The 18,857-nt window shown below is 29.8% G+C and overlaps 1 protein-coding gene across 4 annotated transcripts in view; it reads right to left on the bottom strand.

The window, feature by feature from the left end:
• Nucleotides 1-18,857, bottom strand: part of LOC129972222 (transcription factor Sp9-like) — a 79,279-nt gene that overhangs the window by 40,387 nt on the left and 20,035 nt on the right. For all 4 annotated transcript variants that reach the window (XM_056086265.1, XM_056086262.1, XM_056086268.1 and 1 more), the window contains exon 2: nucleotides 3,279-3,375. Coding sequence is in view for 1 of the 4 variants with exons in the window: in XM_056086261.1 (XP_055942236.1) it covers nucleotides 3,279-3,356 (78 nt within the window). In the remaining 3 variants the exon portion in view is untranslated. The remainder of the gene's footprint in view (nucleotides 1-3,278; nucleotides 3,376-18,857) is intronic.

Here is an 18,857-nt window from a genome sequence, read left to right as displayed (position 1 = left end):
TTTCTATGTAAGTTCCCAGTCCGAATTCGGTACTTATATAAACCGATGTTAACAGACGAAAAAAATAAAATAAAAATAAATCATAACATAAAGGGCTCAACAAAACGGTCTCAACACCCCTACACAAACCCAACAAATCAGGCGTTGCCACAAGAAAAAGCTTTACCGGCTTAACAACCGATTGCAGCGCCCCCGCTGAGGGGGCAGCGGGTTCCTTTGAGGGGACACCAACTGTTGAGCCTTGTTGTCGGACATATGTTTGGTTTCTATTGATGCTATTCGTTGGGAGAATGACAAAAGGTGTCAAAAATCTTTTGCCTGAGCCGATTTTGCTGTTTCCTAAGCTTTTGAAACTCGGTTGTATCGAAGACTCAGTCGGTGAACGAGAGCTTTTGAATAACCACGGATAGAATTTTGCATTTTCTCTCTTCGGTGGATATATAAATAGGGTTAATCTCTTAATTCTAAAAATGAGAATTATTTTGGATAGGATTTTAATAGTTTTTGAATTAAATATAGCGAAGTATATGTTGCCAATACTGTGTCCTATATTACAAGCGTTATTTTTTTCCACAATACATGGTTTTCTGTGAAGAATTATATGAGCTTTTTTGATTGTTAAATTAAACCTTCATAACTTAGCTGAATATCTTATTGAATTTTTAAAAAATTAATTACACATTATACATATTGAACAGTCACTGAACCTGTACTTTGAAAAAAATCACAAAGGCTGTGGAATGAAGTGGAATGGAGTAACATAAAATAATTTGGCGACAAAACAGTACTTATTAAGATGCTATACTCTTATTCTTAAATAATTAAATAATCTCATAATTTAATTAAGAGAACAACAATATGAACAACAACAGTTCAGTTTCAGTAATACTAACAATACATTGCAAAAACCTCAAACATACGGTATATAAATCCAAGAACATTTCAAAACTCTAACTGCATTAAAATGTTCATAGCTTTGCTTAAAGTACGATGATAAATATGAAATTTACCAAGCACGTTGCTCAATTCTCACCATACTGAGTCATAACCGCAAATGGAGCTTCAAGAACTTTGGCAATGCTGTTGTTAAATTGCTCAGTGAACAACTACCAAAATTAATTCAGAGAACTATCTTGGTACGAACGTTTCAGTCTATCAAGATAATGTATAATTTTTCTTCGTTATCGTTTATTAATGCAATTAAAATCGTTTCTTTTTGTAATTTTCTGAGTTTATTTACAACTGAAGTTAAAACAGAAAAATGTTCAGAAATTTTTATGCTAGATTAGTCAAAGTGCTATATGAACGATCGAGTTATCTTAACGTAATAAACTACTCAACTTCTGAAATTAAATTATTGCTGATTTTCAAAAAATACCTAGCAAATATTTCCTTGAATTATAGTAGCATATGTTCAAATAAGTTGTTAAGAAGTCAGTGATCCCAATTTTGAGACACACAATAAAGCATTGCACAAAATATGGTTCCTCTTTTATGAATTTGTCAATTTGTCTCACATTTCTAGTACTTTTAATTCCATCACTATGTCAATGATTTATTTTTTATTTTAGTAATTTTGTATCTATCTATCTATCTATCTATCTATCTATCTATATATATATATATATATATATATATATATATATATATATATATATATATATATATATGTATATAATACTTCATAACTAAGCGGCGTTCACATTTGTACTCAATGTTATTCAAGCAGTCTCTTGTTATTTATAAATACTATAAAAATTAAGTGAACGCAATCAAATAGATAGGAACCTGGCTTATTGCATTTGACAAAATGTTATTATTATTTTAATACTTTATAATTTATAAAAAAAAATGCATTTTTCCGAATTTATTTATTTAATACCTATCCCAATTACCCTAAGCAAATGCCTCATCTAGTAATTTCGAAATAAGCAACTGAAAGAAGTAGATTTTATAATTCCACCTCAAAAGTAGCTTTACACCCCTGCTATCTTAAGATTACCCCTCCAGAATCAGATTCACGCGTCCAGCCTGTTAGATTCAGCAGCTGCCACCCCGTCCTGTTTCCAACCCTACATACTTGACCCATCGACCCCCACCATCCTTCAAAGACCCCTCTTCTGTGTTTGATCTACAGAGCCTTGTTGTTCGCCTGTTTATTTACGGAGCAGCGTCATGTGCACGGCAGGAATTTGTTAACGACCAAAATCTTTAGGGGTGAACTTTTGCGCAATTTTAGCTTTCGATTCAAGTTGTTCATTATTTTACAACAGCGAGATCTTTCACATTTGATCCATGCTTGTCCTTTTTTATACTCGTACCAATTTTTAATAGGGGAGTTGAGAAATCAGACTGACAATTAGTAAGATGTTGAAGATGACTTACATAAAATGAAACTTTGTATTATTAATTCACAAGATCAAGTTATGAATGTTTACTCTGACTTATGTTTAAAGTAAAATTATGACTAATAATACCCTCCATTTTTTAGTATTGCAAATAGAAATGTAGTCACCTTTCCTTAAACTAGATAACAGAAACCTTAGTAACTAATGTTAATTTGTTTTGTTTTCTATTCACTGATTTTACAGATATTTGCCTGAGTTTGCTTTAGCAGTTATTTTTTCTCTTTTATTTGTACAATAAATATATTCGTTCCTTCCCCCTTCCCTTTACGCATTAGAGCTCCTACCCCCCAGCATTGGCAATCATTATTTTAAATTCTTTAAGTAACCTTTTGAATTGCTCGAGAAAAATTCTTCTAATATTACTAAAAGTTGATACTAATTTGAATTTTGAACTGAGATTCTAACTGATTAATTTATCATTTTAGATTCTTTAAGAAACCATTTAAAAATTATTTCGATAATTCTCAACAGTACCTAATTCAAATTCTGAGTTATGATTCCAATTAATGCCAAAAATTTTTTGTAATCTTGATTATAGGCGTTAAAAGGCGGCTCTTTAGGTTTATATTAACAGAATATGTTTCCTCTGATGTTTATTTAGATAATACTTTTCCCCCAATTATTTTATTTATTTATTTGTTTTGTTTTCACGAGTTTAAGCCCCCAACACTGATACTCTCTACCTTAGAATCTTTAAAAAGTAATTTACACGTATTAGAATATATAAGTCTATAAAAATGTTTGGATTTATTATTTTATACGTTCATAAATTTTTATTTCGTATCTTTAGCATATATTTTGTGATTATCTATTGCTTTATTTGTTTACTTTTAAAAATTTTTAAGATGGTCACAAGTGCTTTCTACTTACCGAGTAGTCGGCAGCGCTTTCTATTTCGTGTTTTACAGCTGTAGAAAGTCGGAATTGTATGTCCGGGAAGTCATACATCTTGGTCGAGAATTTAATCCTAAAATCAGAGAAAATTAATTATTAATTGCAATATAACTGAAATAAAAAGTCAATTTATTATAAATTCCTCAAAATGGATTCAAGGATTGCATAAATAAGGCAACATTTCTCAAGAGAAAAAAAATCTCATGAATACATCACAGCTGATAAACAACCGCGTATTAAACATTCTTTTATTTAATCACTATTCTTTCGTCTCTATTAATTTTTAAATGGAAAAAAAAATGCATCGTTAGTGCTAGTAAGAAATATTACAGCATCCATCCTACATTCATTACAAAACAAATCACTTGACAACAATGATCATAAATAAACATATTTCCTTCTTTTAGTTTTCAACGTTTCAAGCGAATAATTTAGAAATAATAGACGGACAGTTTGGGAAAACCACATTAAAAACAGTTATTGTGTTTAAACTACCTTAATGGATTTTAAATAAGGATAATTACTTTATTTCCATCCAGATCAATCTTTTTGAATAATAGTGAAATGCATTTAGAACATGTTAATTGCAGAATAAACACCTCTAACTGTTTTTCATTATTTGGAAAGATAATCTTTTTCAATAATTTGAAATATCCAAAAACATAAATTTAAATCTAATGGCAGTGAGATGAAAAATGGATTTAATTCGATTGATACAAATAATATGGGAGTTATTTAATGATTTGCTTTCATGTTTATAACCCTTCTTCTTTCTTTTTTACAATCAAATTGATTATTTGAATTCTAAGCCTAACTGATGAGTACCACTTTCATGTGGATTGAGAAACTTATGTAAAACCTAAGCTTATAAATAGAAGCTGACTTTTTTTTAAAAATTATATTCTTGTAAAAAAAAGCTCATGAATTGCAAGAGGCGTTATTAGTTAAAGGTTATGTCACTAACGAATTATGAAAGACACTTTTTTCTTATCAGCACTATTTAAAAAGATGAAAATAAAAGTTATCTGTAGTTGTACGCCATTTTCAGAAGATCAATTAATTAATGTCACGCTTTCAAAAACTTTAGTTATATCGCCGATTAATAATTTCGAAAATATGATTTATTATGAATCGCATTTAGAAGAACTTATATTTCATTGATACGTTGTTTATAGGGCGGCATACTGTTTATAAATTGTGTCATACGACAAACAAAATGAAAAAAAAAAGACTTTAAAGCGTCCTATAGGCTAAAATATTGTATCCAGAGAACCCAAATTTAGCAGCTAATTATTTCTTGGATAATAGGTGTTTGTTGAAGAAGATTTTTCAAGTTTTAATAATAAATTGATAGACACACTAACATATTTCCTGAAAAAAAAAACATTCACTCAAAATTAAAAAAAAGTTTAATAAAGTTTTAAAAATATTTATTAAGTACATTTCACATCAATTCTTTAAAATATTTTAGTTAATAGATAAAACTGCATTTAAGATATTAATTTAATTTTATTTTTTTGCCTGTGCTATTTTTATTATTTAGTAAAGAGAGATTCTGAGAAATAAGATAAAGGTAGACGAACTAAATCAAAAGCATTATTATACTAAAATGTTTCGGGCTGGAGTCTCAAATCTGTTTTAAAGTTTTAATAAGATCTGAAAATGCAGAGAATGTTTACACATTCTAAAAATAATTTTGGGGCCGTTTTAATTGATGCTTAAAATGTAAAGATTATTTCTAAAATGTTTCATCTTATAGCTTTTTTTTTTTTTTTGGACTATAAGTCTGCATTGTTTTTTCTATGACAAAAGTTTTTTTTTTTTTTATCCTTTTATAAAATTTTCAGGAATATTGATTTCTATTCCTCGTTTACTATTTTCCAATGTTATCAATTCAGGTAGGTTTAGATTAAAATCGTTCTACAAATATGTAATTACTTTTTGTGTTTATGCTGAAATCATTTAAATTACAAGATCATTGCTTGTATCTTTGTTTTGTTTCATCTGGTATTTTGGTGTAACTTAAAACTTTTTTTTTTTTTCAAATCATTAAAATATGTTTCTCACGTTTTTCTTTTATCTCTGGTATTTGTTATCTACTTTTGTTCTTCTCTTTAACGATATATATATAGCATTATATACAGAGAGATTCAATAAAACTGGAGATTTGAATTAACTACGCAATTCAAAATAAGTTCTAATCTATCTCATAATCAGTTGGGAGACGTCTATTGATCGATAATTAGTCTCCTGTACTGTAAGCATGTACCACACAATCACATTGGGATTCAAGAGTTCTTTATTCAGTGACAACTCAGTTTAATTAAGAGTACACATTAGGCTACGATGATCTGATAATTAATAACATCACTTATATTTTTAAATGTATCAAGGAAATAAGAAGAATTTCGAAAAATTAAAAGACTTTCATACAAAATTCAAAGTTATATTACGCGTAATATTGCTAAGTGATATCTGTTAATCTGGGTGTAATGATACATCTAATAGCTGTCGTTGCATTGTCAGTAGAATGACACTGATTAAGAGCAAATGCATTGCCGCAAGGAGAAAGGTTAATTTGCTTAACAAGTGAACTTCTCCTATGGTGTAGGACAGATCCTATTGACAGACAGATGTATCACTCCAACGTAAGCGAAGTAAAGAACCTCTTTATTCTCTACTTTTTGTCACATCCAAAGAAACTAGAATCCTACTTATTCACAAAAGATTCGATCTGGTATGTGAGAAAAAGCAACTGTTTCTTTCTTTATCTCTTTTGACGGATGTCTTACCCACTGGGTAATAAAGTAGAATGGTCCAGTCTCTTTTTTTTTTCACTTTGTGCATTCTACAAAGCATGAAGAAGAAAACTGCAGCTATTTATCGCACTCCTCCCAATACAGAAAACTAACCCAGGATGTAAGGTTCCCCCATTGTCCCAGAAGGGGTCGAAACCCAATCTGGGTATGTTTTGACAATTTGAGCCCTCTTCCCCTCCCTCAAGCAAAGCGAGAGAGATCATTAAGTGGAGTGTTGAGTTTCGAGACGGCTCTCCAAACTAGGTTGAGCGGTGTGCTCTTGAAATTTGATCTTTTTTAACATATGGCTCGTAAAGGGCTGTCGATTCCCCTTGAAAAGATCTGGAAAAGCTCTTGAGGAAACAGTAGTTCCCGCATTCAATCGTTGTTCACCGCAATATTCTTTGCAGTTTTTCTGTGAGAAGGACATGTTTTCAAACAAATACTTTTTTTTTTCTCTGGAAATCACACTAGGGAGGATGAGTGTGAGGTTAACAAATGGTTTAAGTAAGTAGTTGAATGGTTGGTAAAGATACAATAAAAAGAAACATGCTGTGTTAGGTGCTGTCAATCAACTTGTGTGGAACGAAATTCATATCCTACTGATATACTGCTTGTATATCAGTCATCCTCATTTTATTATCGTTATATGAATGAAAGAAAAGTATCAAAAGTTTTTGTTACATACAAAAAAAATTAGATGTTAAATCTATTCAATTTCGAATATTGAGGTAATTAGGAATTTTAGAAATGACAGTAATAGAATTGATATAAAAACGATTGCAGTTCAGTTATTCGAATTCAAGTTTTGTACTTTTTAAACAATGATGACTTTGAATATATTAAATAGATAAGTTACGCAAATCTTCTGAACGATGTTATATTCAGATAAAAATTTTAGTTTCTTATGCAAGCAACAGAACAAATAATTCTAGTAAGGCACGTTCTCAAATAAATGGAAAAGTTAAAATTGGGTTTTTTTTTGTTTATAAAATTGAATTTTAAATTTTTGATCAAATTATTTACTTTTCCTTGCGTAAAAATATTTTAATGAAAAATTAGATATTTCCAGAATTTTGAAGAAAGAATTAAAATAATTGAAAAAAAGCAATTAAAAATGTTACCATTAAACCAAACTAAAAATCATGGAAAATGAGACATTTAATTACGTGCTGCAACTGATATAGATACTTTGGCATTAAAATTACAATTCTTTTTCTTTTTCACTTCTTCAAAGTAAGATAACTTTACCAAAACAGGAATTTTTACAAAACTAAAACATTTAAAATATCTAAGTTAAATTCAATAAAGAGAAAAGCGTGTCTCTTATTATTTTATTGTGATTTTATTTCTTCTTCTCTAATGCAATAATCAAAAGAAGCATTCTCTTCAAAAGGGAGGGGGTTGATTCCGAGAATTATGCGACTGAGAACTCCAACTGAACAATGCATTACACATTTATCTGCCGCTGAAAGATTAAAAGCAAATTTTCCTCGAGTGTAAGAATAATAATGCGCGACGTTTATGAAAAATAGCTGATGTAACAATCCCTCACGTTTTTTCCCACGTCTGTCACTTCTAGAAAAATCCAACAAAACTACCTAATGCGATGACAGAGAGGGGAAATGTATCATTAACACAAAGCACATACAGCGCTTCATTTTCCGAATAATGTTGCGAAGGATTTGCGGTTTTGGTCCATTGTCAGATGCCAGCGTTAAATACCTCAGCGACCTACCGAGTTGAAATCCAGATTGACGGCTGAATCTCTTAAGCCACCGCGAATCGGACAAATCCTGTTAAAACCATGAAAAGTCTTGTATTGACTGCGCACGGTACGTGTCGTTAATCCAGAAGAAATCTCTGTTAGATCTTTTGTTGCAGAATTGTCAAAAGTAACAAATACTGATCTTTTCACGTGGGAGATTGGTGTGGACTTAGATGTCTGCGCTTTCGTGTCTAATTTTAGAATCAACAGGGGTTATTATATTCAGACAGCTGTTTCATCACTTGAATAGTTGTATGTTATTTTTAGAATACTCAAACGGCTAAATATGTCAATATCTTTTAGTAAAAAAAGATATAAGTGTATCAACAAAACAGACTGATAAATAATGCAAGCGTTGAATATTTCCAAGTCATTGAAAACGAATTAAATAATTTAAAATATCATTTATTTGCTGTTTTTCAATTAAAATAGAATGTTTCTCATTTTCACGTCTAAAATAATCATATTATTTTAACAGAAAAAGGCACCGTATGTACAACTTGAATTTATAATCTATTTTGTAATTTGATGGGTAAATATATTGAAGTTTACTAAAAATTTACGAAACTTATTAATGAAAAAAGTTAAGTTTAATGAAAAAAGTTGTTATTTTAAACTTTTTATGTCGATAATTTGTGCTTCAAAAGGAACATTTATAACTGATGTTGTTTCTTTTCAATAAAAGGACAAGGTAGAAATAATCATTTAATTCTATGTGACCTGAAAATATGCCTCTGAAAGATCAGAAAATTGACTTACCTGAAGTACATTTTGCCATATATATATTTGTATGTGCGTTTGTGTGTGTTTAATTTGTTGCGAACAGAAATCCTTTCTCATTTTACAATCCAAATATGCTTTTAACAATAAGAAAGAGAGAAAAGATTTTTCAGTTTTATATATGTGTAGAGCAAGTCTTACAGCTAAAAAAAGCTATAAGAAGAGAAAGATAACTTATTCAAATGAAAAGAAATTCTTTGTTTTATGTGATTGAAAAAACATATAGAATTATTCTTTGTTTTTAGATCTATAGAGCAGAAACACACCATCGTGCATACATTCTTATTACTTTAAGAAAGAATTTATGGGTGCTTGAAGATTTTAAATATGAAACAAAGAAATAATTATTACGCCGATATACGATCAATCAGTAGGGCCGAGGATCAACATAGTGAATTAATGCTAAGTGATCTCTAGAATAATGGAAATCTATAGTTAAATTTCTATCAATAGACCCTAGTTTGTCACGATTACCTTTATTAGCAGCACTTAACTGTTTGTGGAAATATTAGTGAAAAGAATGAATAACGGAAAACATCAACAGCCTATTGATAAAAAACATTATCACCAATTTCCTCCTATCACACCACTTTCTTTATTACTATTGCCCAAAGAGCGCTCAGATAATGCAACGCTACGTATATAGCATCTATGGGAAGACCAAAGGTGTCGATACGATCCGTTGACCAAAAGCCCAGCCGGCCCAGACGGATTGGCCAGCGAAGGGCGATGCTGACATCATTCACTTAATCCAGCCGCCGCTGTTGGCGCAGGATGATGAGGGCGCCAGAATCATTACAGCTTGCGAGACTTTTGCATGATGCATTTTCCGCTGGCGCGCGCGAGAGAGAGAACCGCAAGGTGGCGGTAATTACAGGGAAATTCCCCAGCAAATGTGCACAGCAGAGGCTAACGGTTGACCTAAACCGGGTTTGCAAAATGGCCGCCTTTGAGGTACAGCGCATGCCAGGAGGGTGTCGGGAGAGGGTCGGCCGTATTGGATCGTAAATTATTCTCGAGGCATAAGCGATTGAGTTTGCATTTAGTGGCAAGGGGTGTCCCTTGTTAGCCGCTCCAATGGATTCTCACTCACTGGGAATGCTAAGTTGTAGCGGAATCTTGGACAGTGATGAGTGGAGACTGGGAGAGTTTATAGTTTATTAGAGGGAACTCAACTTTCGTCTTAACTTTTTAGGTAGGAGTCGGAATTTAACTTAATAAAAGTTTTAAAAAAAATATTGAAGTAATAATAGTTTCCTCAAGTCACATTTGTGTCCATGATTTATAATTCTCTGAAAAAATATCAACAGTTCTTCTCTTCTGTCCATGACTTTCAGTAAGATGTACTATTCTAAGTCATTCAATTTGCTAAATATTGGTAATAAAAATGTGCTCTAGGTTTACATTTGCGAATTCCCTTTACTGTTGAGACAGTATACTATTCGAAAGCACAACTGAAAAGAACCGTGGTTTTCGTAAAGTAAGACTATACAACAAGGTAATCACTGGTTTTCCTGAAATACGGATTATCATGAATATGAATAGACATAATAATTATTAAATATTCTAAAATGTATGGATTGTTTTGCTATTACTCTTCCGATATTACTGGTGGATGGACGGGCATTTATTTCAATTAAAATCACAACGAAATAATAAAGACGACATCTAAGCGATATTTCACATAAGTAACAGGAGGGATATTAAATGCTTTGACATAAAGAATTCGAGGACATTTTTTCAGTTTAATGAAGAAACAAATAAAATCTAAATGGGGCAGAGTACTAAAAGCACCGTTTCTTTACAGGATTTAATTAATATGTTTATTATTTATTTGAAATTTTTTCCTTTGAATAACTTTGTAAATATGCATAAGTTTTTACTTAATTATTATGACTCCTGAATGAGTGGCGTTATAATATTGTTCTATGCGAATGAAATAAAACAAACTGATATCTAGCTAATTATAAGTTAGAAATTGTTAATAACTATTCTTATATTTTATAATTAACAGAAATCTTATTTTTAGAATTTTACATTTCTATTTTCTACAAATTTATTTATTTGTTAATTATTATTTATTTATTTGGTATAATACTTTTTTAATTGATCTGCCAATTCCATCAGCGAAATGGCCCTAGGCAGATGCCTAATTTGACTAAGTGGATGCTATTCATGGGACTTCTGGTTTAATATATATATATATATATATATATATATATATATATATATATATATATATATATATATAATACAATCAAAAATTAGATTTTTTTTTTCCTCTTATCTATATCCTCCCCAATCCCTTTGTCCATTCTTCGGTACACCATTGGCAAGAACACAACAAGGCAAAAATAAATTTTTACATTAGACGATGTTCTGAAAAATCAGTTCCCATTAATAAAGCAATTAAAGAATTCCCTTTATTTCTAGTTAAAAGAGCAGTTTAGAAGAAATGAATAACACAATTTTTTTTTATCCTTAAACATTATAAGAGGTAAAATAAATAAATAAATAAAATAAACAAGTAGTTAAGAAAAAAGAATATTTAGTGAAATTTACAAATTTTCATTTGAAACTTCATGATAACTACCTCTTTCTATATGCTTTAATAAAGGTCAAGGAAACTATGTTATTTCATAGATTAAAATGGACAAATTATTAAAAATTCGATTCGATTAAAATTATAAGTTACTTTATCAATTATTTTAAACGAAAATCTTTTTTATCTTACCAGTAATTATATATAAAAATATTCCATATATTTCAATAAAATTAGTTATATGTTTATTTGATGCAAAATAGACAATATTGTCACTTCTGTATAAAATTATAATTCAAATCAAATTCTACTTTCTCTGTCACATTATATAGAGAGCAATATCCATTTGAAACTCGCATCAGGCATCTTTTTCTAACTAATATGGATGATAGAGTCTATGCCGTTTGATTGACACTTATTCTATCAGCAACATAAATATTAATAGAAATGCCTGAACCAAAAGGTTGGTCCTAACATCATCAATACCCATTTCCAGTGAAAAACTAATTTCCTTTTTTCCGATCACAAAGAACAACAATAAATTAACTCCCGCGCGTCGCTTTTCCAAAAGAGAGAATAAATAAACAATCTGGGGAGACAGAAAAAAAAAAATACTTGATAAGAAAGCAAATAACCCCCTCGCGCTTTCCCCCGACTGAACCCGGAACCGGCCGAAAAATGACGAATGGAGTCCCTCGTAACTTTAGCGTTGCCCGATGTAAATAAGAAATATCAGGAAATGTTAACAACAAAATGGAAGCATCTATCCATCAAAAATGGCTTTGTCCAGACACCGATACAAAAGGGCCGGCGGGGTAAGAAACTTGCAACTGCAAACGGGCTTTTAGGAGGAGTGATGGACTCGAAAGTTAAGTCTGTAATTGGTAAACAAATTTAAAAGCTGTTGTTCTTGAAGAACTGTCAAAATGGATATCTGACAAAGAGAATAACTGTCCCTCCAGGTATCAAAAATATACTAATAATATATTTGTAGAATGAAACAATTTGAAAAATTATTGATACATTTAATCAGAAAATAAATTAAGATTTATTGATAAATTTATCAGTAAGGAATATGCTTTAACCAGAAACAATTCAATTTAAGTAAAGATAAGGTGAAGACGTGATTTAGAATAAAATGAGCAGCCAATAATTTTTGGCACCTATCACTACATTTTCCAATTCTTTTTAACCCTTCAAATACGGATAAAACTATACACATCTATAACGTTAAACGTAGGAAAAATGAAATGAAAAGAACCGATTTAAAAATATAAACCTGTAAAAAATTACGAGTGAGGTAATTAACTTGCATATAACAAATTAAAAAACAGGAAGCGTCTTATTGGCAACCATCGGAATGCAAGGAGGACTTGCTTAATCACTTATTGTCACTAGCTGAAGTTAAAGGATTAATCTTGTCCCTTGTTAAATAATCTTTATTGCATTTTAACTCCATGCTAAATAGTTGATATCAAAATACTTTTTTGTACTTCTTATATGCGTTTACCTATTTGGCAAATGATGTATTTTGCTCTTGTATTACTGGATACCCTTTTTCTTATCCTGAATGAAATGTTCCAAAAGTAATAAAAAAAAACTTTTAAAAATCCAATAATTAAAGCTTTGTTATATTTCAAATTCTGTTTAAAATGTATTTTCTGTATCCGAAGCTAATGTATTTTCTTTTCAATTAAATTTCTTAATTCATATTAAGAATATATCTTGACATTTTTTGAAATCTTAAGATGGCAGAAACTGAAAATTAATAAAATATTTGTTTGATGATTGATATATAAGAGATAATAAAATTTGAATTCAATCTAAATCATTGTCGTGGTAATAATACACGGAGGAAAAAAAATATTCAATCTTAAAAGCTAAACTCTTTCATGCCGTTAAAAGTACCAATTGTGAAAAGAAAAATGAAAAATTGCAAAATAAATTATCTTCATGTGACAAAAAAAAGTATAAAGAAATAAGATAAGTACAATATAAATATGAAATTTATTTCTAAAGCTGTAGGTTTTTATGTCATTTATTTCAGAAATAAATGAACCATTAAGGAGCTCTTCCAAACAGTTATTAATCAAAGACTAAACGAGTTTGCTAACATCTGCGGTTTGATTCCGAATCTTTTTTTTTTCCACTAATGTTTTCCGCGACAGATTTCGAAGTAAAAGACAAACTGAACCCCTAGACATTAATAATTTTAGTGATTATTAAATTCAAATAAATTTTCCACGGATTTAACATTTCTTTTAATATGAACAGAACATTTTAGCCCTTACATCAACAAACTGGTTACAATTATTTTGTTCACTTCTCCGATGTCTTCGGGGCATGTAGCCAATTCCATTACTTGCAAAGCATTCCAGGACCTGCCTAACCTTCGGAAACACAGTATAATGGCACAGTTCCAATTAAACTGGTTACCGAACCCAGATGCACCCCCTTAATAAGATATGATGCAGTAAGATTCTCATTGAACGATCAAGCTTTTGATCGACTCCACGTGCTGATATTAATTGCAAAAATGTTAGTTTTCTAAGAGGCATTGCAATCGCACGTAAATAACCAAGCAATCTTAACGACATGGCAATACATAATAGAATAACAGATAGTATCTGAAAGTAATATTGGAAATTCAATATGAACGTCACTTCTTTTGTAAAATTATTTAAATGTATGATAACAATCACTTTATGGAACGTTTAGCTTAATGTAAGTATGAATGTAACTTAACGATTTATGATATCAATCACCTTATGAAACGCTTAGCTCATTGTTAAGCATGAATATAGCTTAATGATTTGGCTGTAAGATTTTGATTAAATTATCAAATCTTTGAGGCATGCTAGCACTGATTGCAAAAAAAAAAAAAAAAAAAGATTAAGGAAGATCTATAATAATATTGTGAATATTTTAATATCTATATTTGCAATTCTAAATATTGTTATCTTTAAACGCAGCTGCCTACCATTAAGACAATTTTACATAAAATACTATTTCTGTTAATTAAATTACTATTTTATTTTATTCATTGTCCCATTTCAAGTTTGCGAGTATATAATTATAAAGATCTTCAACATTTCAGAATATACTAAATACGACTCCAGTAAGTGCTAAATAATAAAGCAATAAACTTTTTATACAAAAAAAAAAAAAAAAAAATACAATTAAAAATCTTTCAAAATTTTATAAGAAAATACGAAATGAAATTTTTTAGTCATGAAAATGTTATACTTTACTACGATTTTCAAATGTTGAACTAAATTGCCAGTTATTGTTAGAAATTCAAATTTATAAAAAAACAATTACAAAGGCAAGAAATTTCATTATAGAATTCAGTAATTTTAAATTAGTGTTACATAAACGAGGCTTTTTTTTTTTTATAAAAATGCATCGCTTATAAATAGGGCAAGGTAAAAAAAAAAAAAAAAAACTACTTTCGTAATTTCAATATTTTTTAAATGTATGCATGCTTACATAGTTTTTAAACTAGTTGAAAGAAAAGTTTCTTTGAAAACCATAAAAAGTATAGATAATTAAAATATTTTTACCTTCATTTATTAATAAATTTGGAAAAAGAATTTTAAAACAAATTTTGCTATTTGTTTGTGCCTACTTTACAGACACGCATAATTAGCTTGCTTTGTTATTGTTTTTACAATTTCCAAATTATTATCTAGTTTTCGCACAATCTATTTATTTATATCAATTTCATAACAAACCAATTTCAAATAAAAAAAACACATAGTCAATACAAAAACAAAAACAAAAAAAAAAACAAAAAACAAAAAAAAATATTTTCAACATACAGCCGACTTTCAAATTTCATTTAGAAATGTAATTTCTAACAATACTTTCCAGTTATTTTTCATGCCAATTAGCATATTAGCAGAAAGTAAATAAATAACAACAAAAAATGCCATTTAGTTCACTAGAAAACGAGAACGGGACCAAAAAAAAAAAGAGTGTTAAAAAAATAGTTGTAGTAGCCACAAACGAAACGAGTCGCCGAGTGTACTAAGTCGTTGCTTCAAAGAGCCGAACTCAGCGTTAAGCTGATGCCCGAAATGAAAATGCCACTCGAAACGTCGCTCAGAATGAGTTTCTTGAATGATAGCTCATTCACAGAAGGATAAGGGGGTCAACGGGAGTCACATCCTTTAATAAGATAATCGTGAATATAAACGGTGGAGTTGCTTTTATTTGTTCCAGCATCGTGATGGACTCGCATTTCTAGAAATGGAGGGTTTCTAACTTTGTTCTCTTTTAGAAAGGATTGAAAAACAGTTGCTCGGCATTTAACGCCCCAGAATAGAAGTAAATAAATGAAGTGGTGTGTGAAAAAATAGATATAAATGATAGTTTTGGAATACAATTTTATATTACTTTTATTCTCTTAGGAAATTTTTAGAGAATAGCTTCTTCACTTTCAAGTTGATTATTTTTAACTCATTATTATATAAATTTTTATGATGTTAGTGATATTTTTAATAGATTCTAGGCTTACATATCTGAATAAAGTTAACACTACTTATAAATAAAAATCTAAATCGTGTAAATATGAGAGAATAATCATAGAGGTTTCAATCCATATTTATATAGCTATATTATAGTATAAAAATGTTTGCTAAAGTTCCCTTCTTTTTACTTTTTTTTCTAACACCTGCATTATACTTTTCTACATTAAAAAGCTATTCAAGAATCATTAATTACGATTGCTCTTTGATTTGTCATTTATTTCTTCTTGTTGTTTATATAATTGAAAGAAGTATAAGTGAATTTCCAGTTTCATATGCTGTACCTAACTTTATACTCCTTTCCAATACCAAAGACTTATTATTATTTTTTTGTAATTTCATAAAAGCGTTGCACGACTAGCAATCATCCGAAATGGCACCAAATAAGTAAGTTCATTAATACGAACTCTAGTTTAAAAAATATATATATATATATAATTTTTGATGATTTGGAAACATATCATTATAAATGTAACGTTATTTATACCTTGTAGTAAATACATAAAGAGAAAATTATGGCTTTTTAAATACAATGACCAATGCACATTTTTTCTTACTCCAATTCATAAATGATGTTTTTCCCCCCTGATAAAATGGTCCGCATCTGTGTCAAAGATCTTTTTAGACTATTCTACTAAATTTGGAAATCGATTATCATTAACTTGAGTAAAACAATTCCTATTAAAAAATTATTATACTTTTTTTTTATTTTATAATAAGCATCTTAAAGGGACTTAATATACAATGTTATTATTATCAGTTTATCATAGATTTCGTTGCTTAAACATAAGAAATTTAAGTAAAATAAAATTTTTATGATGATGCATGAAAATCTCCGCGAGTATTTTAATGTACGATTTTATAATATTCTTATAACCTGCATGTTTGAAAACCAAATGTGTCTGAAATACGGCGACTGGATCGATTTTAGTATTTGTAGAAACCGAGAAATTCCTCATACAATCGTATGTTTAAGTAAAACTTCATTCATTCATTTACAAAATATCAACAACTCTCTACAGATTATTAAGTATTGGTTTAAAATAAGTTGAAGTAAAACTTCATTCAATCAACAACTCTCCGCATATCCGAAAAATATCAACAACTCTCTGTCTATTATTAAAGTATTCATTTGCTTCAAAAGCATTCATTTCACGTTCTACAAATATTTTTCCATCAAGATAAATTAATTCTTTTCCCCAACAAGAACTATGCTGATAGACACTAAACGGATACATAATATCTTGCGTTCGATGTATGTTCATGGACCCGCAATGGAAAGATTCGCCTCTGACGGGGGCTCCATTCACACGGTGGTCACTTCCATCACGTAATTCGGCGCGTCGAAAAGCTGTAACTGTCACTGCATGAATGAAAATGCCCGCTCTGAATGACACGTCTGACGTACGCTTTGAATGATAGCTGCAACCGTAACGGCTTACTCAAAGGTCACAAGTCACCAGGGGAAGAAAAAGCATGATTTAAATGAGATGAATAAAAAAGATTCAGTAACGCTTCTTCGCCCATTATGATTCGAAAGAGAGAAAGATTAATCTTTTTCTTTATCTCCCTTGGAAAATTTTCCATCTTCCACACGTTGGGAGTTTATTCATTTCTTTTTCTTTCCAAGAATATCTAATTGCGTCCTATTAACAAACGTTTATTGCAAGACTTGGAGGCGCGTGCAAATTATTCGTTCCCCAAACGCTGTCTATTAATGCCTCCGTTATCAATTGAGCAGAATATGTTCTATCCGAGCACTGAAAATGGCATTCTGTGCTGTCACACTTATGATGAAATTTTTATGAAGTTTATTTTTAAAATAACCTGCGGAACACCACATCATAAACATTTATTTTGGGTCTTTGCTTACACGTAAGAGGATCTTTTTCTCCATCATAACAATATATTATTCATGGTTAATAGAAACATGGTTTAATTGTCAGACGAGAATAAAAAAGATATGAGCCTAATGATATTCTGAAAATTAAGTATGAATTGCAAAAAAGAATAAATTCGGCATTTCGATTAACATCGTATGAGCATTTTTCCTTGGTCTCAAAAATATCGGTAATTTAACTCAAAGTCCCCAAACGACAATACTCTTGCAACTTCAGCCAGATAGATCAAGAAACACCCCCCCCCCCAAAAAAAAAAGATGTTTTTTAGGTTTGAGTTCTAAAGATGAGTATTTATAGACTTTTATTTCATTTAAACTTTTCAATTCATTGCTCAGATTCAAAATTTTTCATCTGGATTGTAGGGAGTCAGAAAGAATAATGAGACCCAGATATGATTGAATCAAATAGAAAGAACTTTTGTGTCCATCGCAAATGTATTTTTATCTAATTTTAATGATCTGTTCCAATATTTCAATGAAAATAAATAGCAAGTTGATTAATGTTATTAATATTTTAACTATCATGGTAAAAATTATGAAAAATATATGAAGATGTGTTAATAATATCATTCTAAAGGTGGTTATTTGTCTTCACATTGACGTCTGTTTGTGAACAAAATATTTGATTTCAAGAATCAACAACAGGCACAAATTAATTATACGTTCTTCGAACCACAACAGAAACATTTAATTGTTGATTGTGAATTTCTGAGTTAAAAAGTATAATAGCCTCTTAACTTTTTACATTCGGAAAAGTAATCCGATGCATAATTATTCACCTAATACAAGGGCTTGTTTATTGTTCCGAAAAATAAATAAATATATATATATATATGATTGTTTTAAGTTGAATTTCTCTGAAAATTTAATCTACATCTTTTTATCGCTCTGTAGAAGTTTTTGACAATCAAAATTGAAAAATAAATAAATAAAACGTCAAAATGATGCACCATCCGAGTGCAAAGAGTCAAAAAGTGTTGTTTATAAGATAGATTATTGAAGAAATACGTAATTTTTTGTTATATTCTTTAAAATTAAATAGAATTGATAATTCCTAAACATTTTTAAATGAAATTTAATTACAAATTAGATGAAATGACTATAAAATTGACTAATCACTTTATACTAAATTTATTTTTATTTCATTTCTATATCCTTCTTTTACCTGATTTGATTATTATACGAAGCTTATTTATTTTTATTACTGGAGGCCGTAAAAAGATCTTTCATACAAAAAT

This window comes from Argiope bruennichi, chromosome 6 (assembly GCF_947563725.1).
Source record: "Argiope bruennichi chromosome 6, qqArgBrue1.1, whole genome shotgun sequence".
NCBI classification, from domain to species: Eukaryota; Metazoa; Arthropoda; class Arachnida; order Araneae; family Araneidae; genus Argiope; species Argiope bruennichi.
Note: the sequence above shows the minus strand (reverse complement) of the source record. Positions and strands in the feature narration are given on the sequence as shown.